The 18,134-nt window shown below is 43.4% G+C and overlaps 1 protein-coding gene across 5 annotated transcripts in view; it reads right to left on the minus strand.

Annotated features, from left to right (window-relative positions):
• Nucleotides 1-18,134, minus strand: part of DSTYK (dual serine/threonine and tyrosine protein kinase) — a 72,114-nt gene that overhangs the window by 36,512 nt on the left and 17,468 nt on the right. For 3 of the 5 annotated variants that reach the window (XR_013415709.1, NM_001039949.1, XM_015118274.3), the window contains 1 exon segment: nt 7,990-8,378. Coding sequence is in view for 4 of the 5 variants with exons in the window: in NM_001039949.1 (NP_001035038.1) it covers nt 7,990-8,378 (389 nt within the window). In the remaining variant the exon portion in view is untranslated. 5 annotated transcript variants of the gene reach the window in all.

Below are 18,134 nucleotides of genomic sequence, written 5' to 3' on the forward strand. Positions count from 1 at the left end.
TAGTCCTAACAACAGTTTCTGCCCGTTGACAATACTTTTCAATCTCTAAGTCTCTGAATTAGGGAAGATTCCCTACCCCATCCATCCTCTACTCAAAAGGAAACAAACAAATATGTGAGATAGTAAAAACAGAAAGGAAGCTATTCGGTGCAGGAAAGAGGTAGACAGAATCCTCGCAAAGGAAGAAGACAAAAGAAGAAGATTAAGACTGTGACTGCTGTCAGATTTTCGCCTCAAGAGCTAACCCTGGGCCGGGTGCGGTGGCTCAAGCCTGTAATCCCAGCACTTTGGGCGGCCAAGACAGGCGGATCACGAGGTCAGGAGATTGAGACCATCCTGGCTAACACAGTGAAATCCCGTCTCCACTAAAAAACACAAAAAACTAGCCAGGTGAGGTGGCGGGTGTCTGTAGTCCCAGCTACTCAGGAGGCTGAAGCAGGAGAATAGTGTAAACCCAGGAGGCGGAGCTTGCAGTGAGCTGAGATCCGGCCACGGCACTGCACTCCAGCCTGGGCGACAGAGCGAGACCCCATCTCAGAAAAAAAAAAGAGCCAACCCTGGAAGGCCAGAGATGAATCACTGACAGTGAACTGAGGAAATACAGCCTCAGCTTCAGGATGTTATTTTGTTTTGTTTTGTTTACTTTAAGTTCTGGGATACACGTGTAGAATGTGCAGGTTTGTTACAGAGGTATGGTTTGCTGCACCTATCAACCCATCATCTAGGTTTTAAGCCCCACATGCATTAGGTATTTGTCCTAATACTCTCCCTCCCCTTCCTCCAACCCCCCCAACAGGCCCCTGTGTCTGATGCTCCCCTACTTGGGTCCATGTGTTCTTATTGTTCAACTCCCACTTATGAGTGAGAACATGCAGTGTTTGGTTTTCTGTTCCTGTTTGCTCAGAATGATGGCTTCCAGCTTCATCCATGTCCCTGCAAAGGACACGAATTCATTCTTTTTTATGGCTACACAGGATGTTGTTATTTATTTGTTTATTTATTTTTGAGACATAGACCCAGGCTGGAGTGCAATGGCGCGGTCTCAGCTTACTGCAACCTACACTTCCCAGGCTCAAGTGGTCCTCCCACCTCAGCCTCCCGAGTAGCTAGGACTACAGGCATGTGCTACCACACCCAGCTAATTTTTGTATTTTTTGTAGAGAAAGGGTTTTGCCTTGTTGCCCAGGCTGGTCTCAAACTCCTGAACTCAAGCAATCTGCCTGCCTCGGCCTCCCAAAGTGCTGGCATTACAGGCGTGAGCCACTGCGCCCAGCCAGGCTGTTCTTTTAAGAGATATATCAAGGTTATTACAGTGAGCATAGGGATTAAAAAAAATATTGCCTCTGAATCACACATATCCTTCATAGGTATATTAGCCTATAACAGGAATTCCCAGGTTTTTTGGCAAAGAACAATGTATGCAGGATGGTTACATTTTACTATGTATGTTAGTGCATGCTAGGGTGAAGGTGAGAGAGATATTAAAAACAAAATAGGATTACTGCCATAAAGAATTTATAATTTAGCATTCACCTGAACTTTCCACATCCTTTTTAAATACATCACTTCAGTTTCCCTTTTTTGCCACATAAAATAAGTTTTTAAATTTTTCATTATACTTCTAGAATATCATTTCTTATTTCTCTATCCTGTACATATAAATATGATCCTTGTTTCTTTTCCCTTGGAGTTGACTATTTTTTGGCCCAATTCCATAGACTCCCTCCACCAACAGTATTTTCTTGCCCTGAGGGCCTCACTCAGCATTCTTTCTTACCTTTTACCTATCAATTTTTATCTCTTAACCTAGATATAGTCAAGAGACAATATGGTATCTAACTAAAGGTAAGTAACCTATAACAAATGTTGGGTTTTTTTTTTTTGAGACAGAGTTTCACTCTAGTCGCCCAGGCTGGAGTGCAGTGGCATGATCTCGGCTCACTGCAACCTCCACCTCCCTGGGTCAAGCGATTCTCCTGCCTCACCCTCCCGAGTAGCTGGGATTACAGGCACCTGCTACCATGTCCAGCTAAGTTTTGTATTTTTAATAGTAACAGGATTTTACCATGTTGGCCAGGCTGGTCTCAAACTTCTGACCTCAGGCGATCCGCTCACCTCAGCCTCCCAAAGTGCTGGAGCCACAGGTGTGAGCCACCGATGTTGGAGTTTGTGTGTGTGTGTGGTTTTTTTTTTTTTGAGATAGGGTTTCACTCTGTAACCCAAGATGCAACGCAGCCTCGATCTCCTGGGCTCAACAACTGATCCTCCTGCCTCTGCCTCCTATGTAGCTGGGACCACAGGTGTACGCCACCACACCTGGCTAATTTTTCGTAGAGACGAGGTCTCACTTTGTAGCCCAGTCTGGTCTTGAAATGCCAATAACTAGACAAAAAATGAGAGAAGCCAGTTTTCTAGCAACAAACAGTGTTTAGTAAATTTGGGGGTTAAAATTTTATGTAAACTTGTCATTTTAAGATCTTTTATAATGCTTATGAGTTGTAAAAGCATTAATTACTGAAAATTTTTTTTTTTTTTTTGAGACGGAGTCTCGCTCTGTCGCCCAGGCTGGAGTGCAGTGGCGCAATCTCAGCTCACTGCAAGCTCCGCCTCCTGAGTTCACGCCATTCTCCTGCCTCAGCCTCCCGAGTAGCTGGGACTACAGGTGCCCGCCACTGCGCCTGGCTAATTTTTTCTATTTTTAGTAGAGACGGGGTTTCACCATGGTCTCGATCTCCTGACCTTGTGATCCGCCCGCCTCAGCCTCCCAAAGTGCTGGGATTACAGGCGTGAGCCACCGCGCCCGGCCTGAAAAATTTAAAATACCAATATCTGTTCGTTAAAAACAGGGTAGCAAAACAGACAAACAAAAACAATTAGTGGCCAGGCGTGGTGGCTCATCCCTGTAATCCCAGCACTTTGGGAGGCCAAGGCAGGCAGATCACCTGAGGTCAGGAGTTTGAGACCAGCCTGGTCAACATGGTGAATCTCCATCTCTACTAAAAGTACAAAAATTAGCCAGGCATGGTGGTGCACACCTGTAATCCCAGCACTTTGGGAGCCGAGGTGGGCAGATCACCTGAGGTCAGGAGTTCGAGACCAGCCTGGTCAACATGGTGAAACCCCGTCTCTACTAAAAGTACAAAAATTAGCCAGGCATGGTGGTAGGCACCTGTGATCCCAGCTACTCAGGAGGCTGAGGCAGAAGAATCGCTTGAACCCAGGAGGCAGAGGTTGCAGTGAGCCAAGATTGCGCCATTGCACTCCAGCCTGGGTGACAAGAGTAAGACCCCGTCACAAAAAAAAAAAAAAAGGTTATTTGCAAGTCACTGACCTTGCCTGGAAATATTAGTCTACCTCAGTTCCCTGAAGTAAACCCCAACAGATAACACCATGAGCCAATAACCAGGTCAGTATGTGGCAGCCCAAAAGGCCAAAAGCACCTGGTGGGCTACTGATCAGAGCAGATCAACTGAAGCTATGTAACTGCCACAGTAAACAAAATGCCACCTCCAGGCTGCAGGAATCCCATCTCAGGCTGAGCAAGTTTAATCGCTTCTGCTGCTGCTTCTTCCTTTTCTTACAGGTGTTCACAGGAGAAAAAAAAAACAAACACACACACACACAGATATATCAGAGTGAGCAACTCTAAGGCAGATAACTGTTCCATCAGATTTGTAAGAAGAAAGAAAAAGAAAAGGAGGTGTCAGATATATATGCTTGAAGGAAGGCATGAGGGTGGGGAAGGGGGAGTAATAAAGACACAACTAGTGAATATGGCGAATGGTGAACTGTGCTGCCAATTGCAAAGTGACTATGTTTGAACACCAAATGAGGTTTCAGATACGAACGGCTTGACAGTGTTCCTCTACTGCTGAATTTTGAACTGAGAATCTCAGGGGATCCAGAACTAAAAAGGTGGGAATACCAAGCAGTGTGGGTCCATGTGAGTTGGCCTATTCTGGAACAAACTGAAAATGGCTAATTTATGAGGACTTTAAAATAACGTATTAGAAGAATGACCATTGTATAAGAGGGCAGGGGAAATTCTGCTTTGATAATTTGACAGTTCAAAATGAACACTGCATTTCCCCTAATTCAATCTTGATTTCCTTTAGCTAAATGTTTCCTTTCTTTACTACCCTCTTCACAAATCAGATGGAAGGGCTGTTTAGAGCTAACTCACTGGTCCTAAAAATAACTGAAGCTAAACAAAAAGCTCATTCTTGCTGGCATGAATGATCTTCCAGGTAGCTGCTGTGCAATGCCCCCAGCAGTAAGCTGAGCATTGCTGATGTATGTAACAGAGACAGGAGTCGGGCTGCAGTGAGAGGGCAGTGCTTGGATCCCACAAAGGCTGCAAGGCCCTCTGAGACTCAACAACAAGGGGTTCTAAACTTAGAACTACAGGGATCTGGTACGAGGCCTACACCAAAACCACTGGAGAATAAAGCAGATCTAGAGAAACACTGGCCAAGGAAGTCTCACAAACCACATGAAACAACGTAAGAGGCTAGATAATTCCTCAAGAAAAGAGAAGAGAGAATATATCTTTTTAACTATGCTGAGAGAAAGCTGATTTGGTATCTCAACATCCCATTCAAGTAGCCTCCTCAATTGTTGCCTCTGTCTGCATGCTTAGCACACACCAGGAGTAGGCCCTGGGAGCTCTCAATGGAAAGATACATGCTCAGATACGCACTTGGGGGATGGCTCGTACTTCCCTTTCTGTGACTTTCTTATAGCACCTCAATTTATGGAATAAAAGTAAATGAGCATTAGAAATTTTAAAAAAAATTAGGGCCAGGCACAGTGGCTCATGACTGTAATCCCAGCACTTTGGGAAGATGAGGGGGGCAGATAACTTGAGGTCAGGAGTTTGAGACCAGCCTGGCCAACGTGGTGAAACTCCATCTCTACTAAAAATATAAAAATTGAGTGTGGTGGCAGGCATCTATAATCCCAGCTACTTGGAGACTAAGGAACGAGAATCGCTTGAACCTGGGAGGCAGAAGCTGCAGTGAGCCAAAATCACTCCACTGCACTCCAGCCTAGGCAACAGAATGAGACTCCATCTCGAAAAAACAAACAAACAAATAAAAAAAACCCACAAAGTAATGAAGAGAAAGATCTTAAAAAAATTTTTTTCGAGACAGGATCTCATTCTGTCACCCAAGTGTTGTACAATGGTGCAAACACAGCTGACTGCAGCCTCCACTGGTTGGAGGATCACTTGATCCCCCAACCCCAGCCTTTCAAGTGGCTCAGACCACAGGTGTGTACACAGGATCTCACTATGTTGCCCAGGCTGGAGTTGAACTTCTGGGGTCAAGCAATCCTCCTCTCTCAGTCTCCCAAAGTGTTGGGATTACAGGCATAAGTCATTGTGCTCAGACAAGCATTAGAAATTCAAACCAATAAAATGAAGGGGCCGGGTATGGTAGCTCATGCCTGTAATCCCAGCACTTTGCAAGGTTGAGGCAGGAGGATCACTTGTGGTCAGGAGTTTAAGACCAGCCTGGCCAACATGGTGAAACCCCATCTCTACTAAAAATATAAAAATTAGCCGGGTGTGGTGGCACACAGCTGTAATCCCAGCTACTCGGGAGGCTGAGGCAGTAGAATTGCTTGAATCTGGAAGGCGGAGGTTGCAGTGAGCCAAGACTGTGCTACTGTACTCCAGCCTGGGCCACTGAGCAAGCCTCTGTCTCACAAATTTAAAAAATAAAAAATAATAATGGTAATTTTTAAAAATGAAGGGACTAAGAGAAAAAAATCAAATGATTTGCTTCTCCTGCAGATGGCTTTGTCACATTCTAGGATTGTTATTAAAGGCAAGAATGGTAAAAATCACCACCTGACCTACAGCAGTCATTTCTGCTATTTAACAGTATTTTTTTTTTTTTTTTTAGAGACAGGGTCTCACTATGTTGCCCAGGCTGGATACAACTTCTTAGGTTCAAGCAATCCTCATGCCTCAGTCTCCCCAGTAGCTGGGACTACAAGTGTATGCCACTGAGCTCAACAGTGCTTTCTAAGCTACAGGTTATAATCTACCAGGTCATAGCATCAACTTAGTGGGTTGCTACTAACATTTTCAAAAAATGAAGTCAAAAAGAGAGGAAATTATCAGTATGTATTGCAGAAAGCAAAAGTAATGTTTCATGAAACTTGTATTTCAAATGTATATGTATATACATGTACTGGGTCCTGAAAGAAAATGTATGTCTTACACTGAATTAAAATATAAAAAAGTAGCCAGGCATGGTGGCTCATGCCTATAATCCCAGTTCTTTGGGAGGCCGAGGTGGGTGGATCACTGAGGTAAGGAGTTCAAGGCCACCCTGAAAACCTCTGACAAACATGGTGAAACCCTGCCTCTACTAAAATTACAAAAATTAGCCAGGTGTGGTGGCGGGCGCCTATAGTCCCAGCTACTCTGTAGGCTCAGGCAGGAGAACCACTTGAACCCAGGAGGCGGAGATTGCAGTGAACTGAGATCACACCACTGCACTCCTGCCTGGGCAACAGAGAGAGACTCCATCTCAAAAAAAAAGAAGAAGAAGAAGAAGAAAAAAGAAAAGAAAAAAGAAGAAGAAGGAAAAAAAAAAAATATATATATATATATATATGTTTGAAAACCACTGAGCTATTGGAAGCTTGAAGGAACTAGACCAAGACTGTATACTACAGAGAGACTGTGTATGGCTCAATCAAATACTTGTGAATTGTGAAGAAGTTCATGGGTCAACTGAACGTGCCACAGTTAATATACAAAGGTTACTGCCAGAGTTACTATCAGAGCTATTTAAAAACCCTCACATTATCCTAGAGCTAGGAAATGTGAACTCTCAGTTTGAAAACACAGGAAACCACCACTGAAACTGAGCTGAGAGAGAATGGGGGCTTGTTACATAGCCCCCTGTGGCATTTATCAAGATGAAAGAAATATGGACTGTGGAAGGAAATGAGATGACAGTTTTTACTTCTAGAGTGTCACAGGCCATGGCTACAACCAAAGGACTCATTCATTGACTGAGAAACTAAGCTTCTTAGAAGTGGGGTAGTTGAAGTGGTTATAAGAAACAAGGAAAGAAAAAACCACTCTTTCAGGTCCTGCCAAACTAGCCCATCCTTCCTGGCACAGTTAACCAAGGGTCAAACTCTGAGTATGGCTGAATTATTTTATCCATATCCACTCCTGACCCTGCCATAGTCACATACCCATTTGGTCTAGTTAAATAGCCCAGTCCTAACTATCCAATAGGAAAGGAAACACAGACCAAGAGAGAAGTATTTCCTAAGTGATAATATATAAAGTCTTAGACAATATGATATCTTACGAGATGGCACAGGATCTGTGCTCTCTTTGGGAGTTTATGAGAGAAACTAAGATACTCTTCAAATAACAAGATCTCCATGTTCCTTACATTGGGCCAGACCTGTCCTCACATTCCCATGTTCCTTATAAAGTAGGAGAAATTATCTGTCCTCTGTACTACTTAGTAAATTAATGGTTAGGTCTAAGGAAGAACCCACAAAATTCTTCACTTGGTCTCAATTCTAATAAGAACAATACTTATCCATCATCTTATCATTCCTTTTTGAAAGAGGTAACTAGAGACAATTCCAGCAATATCTTCTGGTTAAGAAATGAGAAAGGATTTCTAACTTTGATTACAATTATTCTGTAAAAGCATGCTGAGATATAAGTATCACATATTCCTTTCATTTTCATTAGAAACGGAGATAAGGAAGTGGGGAGACAAGCAAACTACTCAGGGCCTTGCAGCATGGTAAGAAGAGGCAGGAATGAGTATTGCTATAGTCTTGTTTGTTTTTCAACTTCCCAGATTATGTTCCTCTGACTCCACTAGCCACTGCTGCTCAGAGTTCAGACTATGTATCATCGAATTACTTTTCTAGAAAGTCAAAATAAAAGGAAAGCTGGTATATACGTATACAATTGGTAGAGAAGTATGAGATTGGTACCTGTAAGAGAGCATGGTGCATCGTTACCTCCAGTTCCGCTAAAACATGAGCAGCATCCTCATTGTTCTCTTGGACCTCCAGATCCTCCTCAGGGATGGTCTCCCAGTTGCCCTGGTGAGCAACCAGCGTGTGCACTAGTTCATACTGTCCAGGGAGCGCCAGGCTCACCCGAGTCTGAGTTCCATAGGTGAAGCGGAGGCGCCGAAGCTTACAGCTCTCCTCACTGCCCAGCTTGGTGGTGGGAAGCACCTGCACCCCCAACAGCAGGTTCAACAGCTGGCACTTGACATTACAATCCTGGCCGAGGATCAGTATGCAAGGGAGGCAGTCCACAATCTGCTGGAGGTACTTCTCTTCCTTAGGCGGGAAGGAAATGCAGCTCAGTTGGCCTGGTTGGGGAAGGGGAGAGTGGAGGAGGAGAAAGGAGTAGAGAGAGAGGAGTGAGGAAGGGGAGAGAGAGAGACTTACATAGAAATCCCACGAGGATGACAGGGTCCTTGAGGAGCAATTTCTAGGAACCTTGGTTGAAGGACATATCGGGGAAAAACCCCAGTGAGAAAAGGCTCTTCACATACCAAAGAGAATTCCCTTCCCTAGCTCATCCCCTAGGAACAAATTGTTATTTCTACTCAGAAACGTGGGAGTGACCTGATCTTCCCGCCCCGCTCCTTTTTCATTCAGTGGAGGGACAGCCTAAGGAGTTTACAAGGACTCCACAAATACCAAGATTATTAAAATAACAAAGCCAGAAAAACTATACTGGTTGGGATGTGAGCCCAAGGAGAAACATACCTGAATGTGTCAAAATTAAACCCTTCCTTCTGACAGAGGACCTAATACTTGAACACAGATTACAGTCATGTGTTGCTTAACAACAGGCATATATTCTGAGAAATGCATCATCAGGCGATTTTGTCACTGTGTGAACATCAGAGTATACTTACACAAACCTAGGTGGTATGGGTACAGCCTACTACACACCTAGGCTATAGGGTGTAGCCTATTGCTCTTAGGCTACAAACGTGTACAGCATGTTACTGTACTGAATACTATAGATAGCTGTAACACAATCTTAAGTATTTGTGTATCTAAACATATCTAAACATAGAAAAGGTGTGCTAAAAATACTGTACCTTTGTTGACCAAGATGCCATCATGTAGCACATAATACAGCACTATAGAGCCCTTTTAAATTTATCTACCATATGTGGCTTTAGCTTATGTTCTTCACTGTGACATATTTTACTACTAAATGTATGAGCTATAAATACATAAAATGTATAAATGTATAAAATGAAATGCTATTCAGGTTTGCATAAGCTCTAGAATCTTTTCCAGTTCATCGCTCTGATAGCTGGTGACAACATCCCAGCTGCCAAGTCATCTGTTTCCTTAAAACACTGGGGTGCTCAATTAACATCAATACCTCCTAATCAAATCACATTCCTTCTGTTTATGAGAGACAAGACCCTAAATAGGACAAAGGGAAATAACTGCCTGTTAGGATAAAATCTAGGCAAATCTAGAAAGAGATGTGATTTATCTCAAAAACATTCTCCATGATGGACATCCCAATTACCCTGATTTGACTATTACCACATTGTTACCCACATATCGAAATACCACATGTATCCTATAAATACCACATGTATCCTATAAATATGTACAATTACTATGTGTCAATTAAAAAATCTGTTTTTCACCAACCTGATGTTTTGTACAAAAAATAAAATAAAAATCTAAAACAAAAACAAAAACAAAAAAACTTCTCCTTTCAAGGCAACTACTACTAATTTAAATGGATAACTTCCCCAAACGCATTCAAATAATGTTCAAGACAGAACAAGCTTCCTAAAGAATGAGAATCTCTGTCTGGGAAAAATAACCCGATTAGTTCACTGAAATTCTCAGTCTGAATTATATCGCTTCCTTATTCCCTCAATATCAGTGTCTGCCTACCTCTAAGATTCAGGCAATTCCCGCATTTGTTCAGAACAGCACAGACACACAGTTCTTAGGCTACAAAAAGGACAATCCTTGAGCCAAACACATCCATCATAATTGAAATTTTGGGTGGCACTAACTGAAACAGTATTTGTTTTAGTCACTTAACCATAAGCTGCATTAAATTATTTGTAGGCCATTTATTTTGTTTGTTGCCGGAATTGAAGCAAGAGAGGCCTGAGTCAATTAAGAGGTGGTTCTACTTCAGAGTGAACCTACCCAGCTACAATTTCAAATCCCTAAGCATCCTTCTCTTCCACAAACAGTAATGCCAAAAGGGTTAAAGAGGTCTGTGTTCACGCAAATCCCTCTATGCATTTCATTAGGGCCCTTCTTTTCATATCTCTCTGTCTATAAGGATATCACCCTGGCCTGCATATATACATCAGCAACACCAGACACTGAAACAAGCCAATCTACTCTCTTGGGAAAGAGATGAGTTCCTTTCAAAAACCAAACAGAGTTAACTAAGTATATAATTCTGTGCAACGGTATTTACTAAATACAAGAGTGTAACACCAGACAACTAGTCTACTCTTTTGATCTACAACCTAAAAGCAAGAGGACACAGCCAATTGCTTGTGTGGTCATTAACAAGCAGCAGCAAGCCAGTCCTGAGTCCCTTCATACCTTATTCACAACTGCAGAACACTTACCATGCTTTATTCTAATGATCTGTTTATAATCATCAAAAGCAGGAAGAACCATCCTATTTCATCCTCAACACCCAACACAATGCCTGACACATACCAAGGGCTTAATGCTACAGATCTGTTTGTTTTGTCTGAGAATCCATTTAGTGGGGAGAGCTACCTATAGAAAGCTGTAAGCAAACCCACTGAGTACTTTGAAAAGTCCAGTATCATGATGAATAGTTTAAGAGCAACCATCACTCCTAAAAACCTCCTTCATGTGGATAAAGAATAGGACCCTTCGGTCAGATGCAGTGGTTCACGTCTGTAATCCCAGCAGTTTGAGAGGCGGAGGCGGGCAGATCACCTGAGGTCAGGAGTTCGAAACCAGCCTGGCCAACATGGCGAAACTCTGTCTCTACCAAAAATACAAAAAATTAGACGGGCATGGTGGTAACCCCAGGTTCTTGGGAGGCTGAGGCAGGAGAATCGCTTGAACCCAGGAAGCAGAGATTGCAGTGAGCCAAGATCGTGCCATTGCACTCCAGCCTGGGCAACAGAGCAAGATTCCATCTCAAAAAAAAAAAAAAAAAAACAAGAACAGGACCCTTCCATTCATCTTGTGGAATTTAACTACCATAGTCTTAGCTTGAGCAGTGAGAAGTCCAGCTAGAGTGTCTTCACCCTCATCTACACTTCCTAGCTTTCTTCTGTTCCCAGTCCTCCCCAGATTTTCACATAAGTGTCTACATGTGAATACATACTGACAACCTTTAAATTCTTATAATAAAAATGGTTTCATCACAAAAAGACCAACAAACCTAACTAACCTTTGTTACTGCTACTACCAGGAGAGTGGATAATAGAGAAGAAAACCAACTAAATCACTTTTCAGGACCAGAGGGAGAAAGCATCTGCACCTCTGAGACAAAGTGTCGACTACAGGACAGCCAATGAAACAGGCTGCATCAGCCAAAACCACAGCAGACACACCCCATTATTCATCTGACCCCAATGAACACTCCCCACCTCCATCTTTCCTACAAAAAGTCACCACAAATAAACTTGCTACTGTCAAACCAACCAAAGACCAGTGCAATAGGAAAGGGTGCTGAAGATGAGCCCAGTACACTGTTAGAAGTCTATGGCAAACATCACTGTCTCTGTTTTCCAACACGTCACTATCCAAGCCCTTTGCTTCTCCCACTAAATCTTTAGCTTTTTCATCCATCTGACATCTCTACCAGTTTTGAACAAGGGCTTGGAGAGAAATGAAGTTGAAAGCAGATGGTTTTACTCCTGGATTCTGAGCACACTGCTCAGTGATGTGGAGTGCAATATGGAAGCGGGAACAGCATGAGAATGAAGGCATGCTTTGCCACTCTGACTAGCTCTGTGACCTTGGCAATCCACTCAATCTCTCTGAGCCTTGAAATGCTCATCGGTAAATGCAGGGGGGTGGAGTTGGATTAGATCATCTTTAACATGCTTTCCAGTTCTAAAATGCCAGGTTTTAACTGCTGAAAGAACAATGATGTGAGGGGGATGGGTGGTTGGTCTGGTTGTTTTTATTTTGTTTTAAATTATGTGAATCTATGCAAGCGCCCCTTGGACCACTATAACTGCAGATCAAAAAGTAGACTGAACTAGCCAGGGGCTCTGAGGACCTACAGTGCAGTCTCACCAGTTCTCTAAAGAAGAGATTAAAAGCTATGGACTGACAGTAGAAGGGAGGAAGAAAACCTGTTTCAGAGCTGGAGCAGCTGCCTCACTGACAGTTAAAGGACTTCCAAGTTAATCGAGTTTTCTTTTGTAATTAATACAACAGCATCTGCATATGGGCTGCCAGAAGGTAACAGCATGGCTTCTCAGCTGGCGCACATTAACCCTGCCAACTCTGGCTGGGGGAAAATTCATACCAAATCGTCTTAAGTGCAAACCAAGGCTTTTGTTGTTGTTGTTGTTCTTGGTGGTTGTTCTTAAATACAGATTTTGATTTTTTGTTTACTTCTAAACAAAAGTTTCAAGCTAGATGAAAGAGAAGAACAACTAAAGCAGCAACCCATTTTGGTTTTTGTTTTAGATAACATTTATTGAGCCCTTTATATGTATTGATCACTTTATTTGCTTCGTCTCATTTAAAGCTCATAATTCTACCAGACAAAGACTATTATTAACTCCATTTAAAAATGAAGAAATGGGCCAGGAGTGGTGGCTCATGCCTCTAATCTCAGCACTTCGGGAGGCCAACATGGATGGATGGCTTGAGCTCAGAAGTGAGAGACCAGCCTGGACAACAAAGGGAGCAACCCCCGCCGCACCTTTGTTTCTACTAAAAATTTTTTAAAAATCAGCTACGCATGGTGGTATGCTACTCAGGAGGCTGAGGTGTGAAGACTGCTTGACCCGAGGGAGATTGAGGCTGCAGTGACCTGTGATCACGCTGCTGTGTGACTCTCTTGGGTGAGTCACCTGCCTCAAAAAATAATAATAATAAAGATGAGGAAATGGATGCTCAAAAAACCAAACCAGGCTGGGCGCGGTGGCTCACGCCTGTAATCCCAGGACTTTGGGAGGCTGAGGCGGGTGGATCACCTGAGGTCAGGAGTTCGAGACCAGCCTGGCCAACATGGTGAAACCTCATCTCTACTAAAAATACAAAAACTAGCCAAGCATGGTGGCTGATGCCTGTAATCCCAGCTATTCGGGAGGCTGAGGCAGGAGAATTGCTTGAACCCAAGAGGCAGAGGTTGTAGTGAGCCGAGATAGCGCCATTGCACTCCAGTCTGAGTGCCAAGAGCGAAACTCCGTCTCAAAAACAAAAAACAAAAAACAGCTCAGGTTTCCCCATTTCTCTGAGCAGCGAACTGCAGAGATAAGCAGGAACTGTACTTAGATCTCTGGGGGCCAGTAGACAATGCCCCCTACACCACATTGTTTTCCAATCTGGGTTCAAATGCGATTTAGTAACTGTAGGACCTCAATGTAAAGCAGACTGATATAATCCCTACGAAAGTTGTCTCAAACCATGAGGAATAAAGCATATGGAGAAAACCGCAGCATGACCACTGGCTGGTACACACTTTCAAAAAACGTTATTCTACCTGAGATCTCTAAAGCTTCTTTGCTAACAGCAACAGTACACTCTTTTCAGAGAAATTCTTAATGCTCCACTCAACAGTCAGTGTGTATTATTGTTTGGGTGACTACTCTGAAAAGAGACGACAGGAGGGAGGAAATACTCATGACCTGTTTCCATTGCTAGTGACTCTTTAGGATAGATATTTTATTTAAATTGTTTCTGGGGTAATGGCAATCGATTTGTAGCAATACACTCTCCTTCTTGCCTACTTCCATCCCATCAGGCTCAGAAAACAATACCCCAAAGTATGGTGCTTTGGCATGCTGAGCACTTTGAACTAAAGGAGATTGGAAGGCCTCAGAAGCAAGGTTGCTCTCTGACCTTCTCCTGGCCTCCTGTCTGCCTCCCCTTTTTCTCCCCCTAAGCTACTCATAGAAACCAGAATTCCTCTTCCTCAAGACCATAGAAACTAGAAACCCTGGCCAGAGACAGTGGCTCATGCCTGTAATCCCAACACTTTGGAAGGCCCAGGTGGGTGGATCACTACAAGACCAGCCTGGTCAACATGGTAAAACCCCACCTCTACTAAAAATACAAAAATTAGCCAGGCATGGTGGCATGTGCCTATAGTCCCAACTAGTTGGGAAGCTAAGGCAGGAGAATCGCTTGAACCTGGGAGGTGGAGGCTGCAGTGAGCCGAGATCATGCCACTGCACTCCAGCCTGGGCAACAGAATGAGACTCCATCTCAAAAAAAAAAAAAAAAAAAAAAAAAAAAGAACTAACTAGAAACCCTCTTCTCTGAAGCAAGCCATAAAACTAGAAAGGTCACTCTCTTGTCCTCTGAAGACCCGCATTCTAGAGAGGTCCTGCCCCATCCCATAACCTGGGGGAAGGAATGCTACATAGAGAGCCCAAGAATGACCTGAGCACATCAGTCTTGGTGGGTTTCTCAGTCTGTTACCATTAGATCATGTCTTACTGTCCAATCACTTTCTATACGGCAGTGAATTCTTCATCAAACCTAAGCATAAAAACAGACAGTTTTCCCTGGGTCCTTGAGACTTCATTTCTAAAGCCTCCTGTGTCACATAAATTTGTTATGCTTTTCTCTTGTTAACCTGTCTTTTGTTAGAGAAGTGTTGACTATGACCCTTAAGATGAGTGAGGAAATCTATCACACCTTTCAGCCACTACCAATCAGTAATACATACTCGTGAAAGGTAACTAAAGGCTCTTAAGGTACAGTCCATGTCCAACGTAGGGAAGGCACTATAAGAGTCGGTGAAATAGAAAATACTTTTGCTTTATTATACTACTGCAGCTCATAAAGTTAACATGGACTGCAGAGTTAATTCAGGTCTTGACAGAGTTATTACTGCAATACTTGTTCCTGGTACCCAAGGATTTCCCTCTTTCAGTAGTTTTAAAAATCTTTTTTTTTTTTTTAATAGAGATGGGGTCTCACTATGTTGCCCAGGCTGGTCTCAAACTCCTGGGTTCAAGTGACCCTCCCACCTCACCTTCCCAAAGTGCTAGGATTACAGGCGTGAGCCACCATGCCTGGCCTAAAAAAAAGACAGAGACAGAGCTCAAAAAAAGAAAACTCCAGCTCTGTCACCCAGGCTGGAGTGCAGTGGCATGATCTCAGGTCATAGCAACCTCCACCTCCCTGGTTCAAGAGATTCTTGTGCCTCAGCCTCTCAAATAGCTGGGACTACAGGTGCGTGCCAAAACCCCAGCTCTGTCGTCCATGCTGGAGTGTAGTGGCATGATCTCGGGTCAGGGCAACCTCTACCTCTCGGGTTCAAGCGATTCTCATGCCTCAGCCTCCCAAGTAGCAGGGACTACAGGAAAGTGCCACTAATTTTTTTTTTTTTTGGTAGAGACAGGGTTTCACCATGTTGGCCAGGCTGGTCTCAAACTCCTGACCTCAGGTGATCTGCCCACCTCAGCCTCCCAAAGTGCTGAGATTACAGGTGTGAGCCACCATGCCCGGCCAAACATATCACTTCTAACATTGAACTTTCCATGCTTTTATGGGAAGTCAACTTAAGTCCCCTCTGAAAGTGAATGAAAAACAAAGGATTGGCTGGGCGCGGTGGCTCACAACTGTAATCCCTGCACTTTGGGAGGCCGAGGTGGGCAGATCACGAGATCAGGAGATCGAGACCATCCTGGCTAACACGGTGAAACCCGTCTCCACTAAAAATACAAAAAATTAGCCGGGCGCGGTGGTGGGCGCCTGTAGTCCCAGCTACTCGGGAGGCTGAGGCAGGAGAATGGCTGAACCCGGGAGGCAGAGCTTGCAGTGAGCCGAGATCGCGCCACTGCACCCCAGCCTGGGCGACAGAGTGAGACTCCGCCTCAAAAAAAACAAAAAAAAGAAAGAAAGAAAAACCAAGGATTTTATAGTTAACTGAGCCAACCAGTGACACAAATATGCATTTCCACAAATTGGTAGTGATGTTTTATTTTTTACTATCTGTACCAAAAGTAAAGAACAAATCCTAAATTGAGAAAGTAATCTTATATAGTCTTTCTACTACAGTCAATTCTACCACAAGCTTCGAAGTACTGAACTACAAAATTCCAGGGGCTGAGAGAGAAAAAATTCAGTCCAGAAATATTTATTTATCCTTCCCAAACAAGCTCTCTGACCTTCAGCTAAATTTGAAAGACTGACATAGGAGGTACTCTCATTTAAGGAAAACAGATGCTTAGGTAGTCTGGCTTTCAGAACCTTCAGGACCAAGTAGTACACGCTATTTCATTTGAAGGGGATGGTTATTGAAGATTAGAGATTGAAATGCACTCTAGTAGCCAAAGCTCTTGCTGGAATCGGAAAAGTCAAGTTCGCAGAAGTCTCTCTAAAGTTATTCTATGTCAGGGCCATGTTAAGATCTCTCACAGCTTTTAAGAAGCAGATAGTATTGGCACCTGGGGAGAGGAGACCGCCTCCCTAGAGGCTGATACTCCCTGGGAGCCATGTGAAATGGGAACACACTCAGCAGCATGCTGAAGAAGCTCCTTTCTCGGTAAAACTGCTCCTGAGACTGGTCACACTACAGAGGGAACAGAATCGCAGCTGGCAGTTGAGGCTTTAATGTATGGGACGCAGAGATGGAAGTAGTTCCTTGAAGGAAGTCAACCCCATGCTTCACAGAGGGCTTAGTTTCTGGCATTTGGAAGGCAGTGTATAACAGTTTATAAGCATTAACAATGATCCAAAGGTGGGAATATGTCAAAAGGACACAGGAACCAGCTTGAAGGGAAACTTACCAAAGTGGGGACAATTTATGCATAAAAATAAAAAGTGATAGGAAGATATTACAATCCATTGAAAAAATTCACAAGTCTACACTGATTAAATAAACAAGAGAAAAGGAAAGCTCTTCTTTACAGTAGACTACAACTAATACATATAGAAGCAATGATGGATATAAACATCACCATTGGGCTGGACATGGTCGCTCATGCCTGTAATCCAAGCACTTCGGGAGGCTGAGGCAGGAGGATCGCTTGAGCCTAGGAGTTCAAGACCAACCTGGGCAACATAGTGAGACTCCATCTCTACAAAAAATTTTAAAATTAGCTAAGCACGGTGACATGTGCCTGTAGTCCCAGACACCAGGGAGGCTGAGGCAGGAGGATTGCCTGAGCCCAGGAAATTAAGGCTGCAGTGAGCTATGATCATACCACTGCACTCCATCCAGCCTGGGTAACTGAGCAAGACCTTGCCTGTAAAAAGAAAACAACAACAACAAAAAAACCCCATCACCGAGACAGGTGGGAGTTATCAGTGAATGCCAGGTCTACTGGAAGGAGGTTTTTTGAGAAACAGGGTATCAATGAAATATAAGAACACCTCTCCACAAACTAATCAACTGCAAAGGAAAAAATGGTAATTCACAAACTAATCAATTGCAAAGGAAAAAATGGTGAATTTTTTTATTTTATTTATTTATTTATTTATTTATTTTGAGATGGAGTTTTGTTCTTGTTGCCCAAGCTGGAGTGCAATGGCATCATCCCAGCTCACTGCAGCCTCCACCTCCTGGGTTCGAGCAATTCTCCTGCCTCAGCCTCTCAAATAGCAGGGATTACAAGCATGCACCACCATGCCTGGTTAATTTTTTTTGTATTTTTAGTAGAGATGGGGTTTTACCACAGTGGCCAGGCTGGTATTGAACTCCTGACTTCAGGTGATCCACCCACCTCGGTCTCCCAAAGTGCTAGGATTACAGGCATGAGCCACCGTGCCTGGCCCTAAAAATGGTGAATTTAAGGTGGAGAAAACATCTCCAGGGATGAGTTGACATCATATACCCTGTGATGAAAGAAAAAAAAAAGGAAACATTGTTGGGACAGTTGGCAAAACCTGAACAGGGTCTGTGGACTGGATGGTAGTATTGAACCCAGGTTAAT

Source organism: Macaca mulatta, chromosome 1, assembly GCF_049350105.2.
Source record: "Macaca mulatta isolate MMU2019108-1 chromosome 1, T2T-MMU8v2.0, whole genome shotgun sequence".
Taxonomy (NCBI): domain Eukaryota; kingdom Metazoa; phylum Chordata; class Mammalia; order Primates; family Cercopithecidae; genus Macaca; species Macaca mulatta.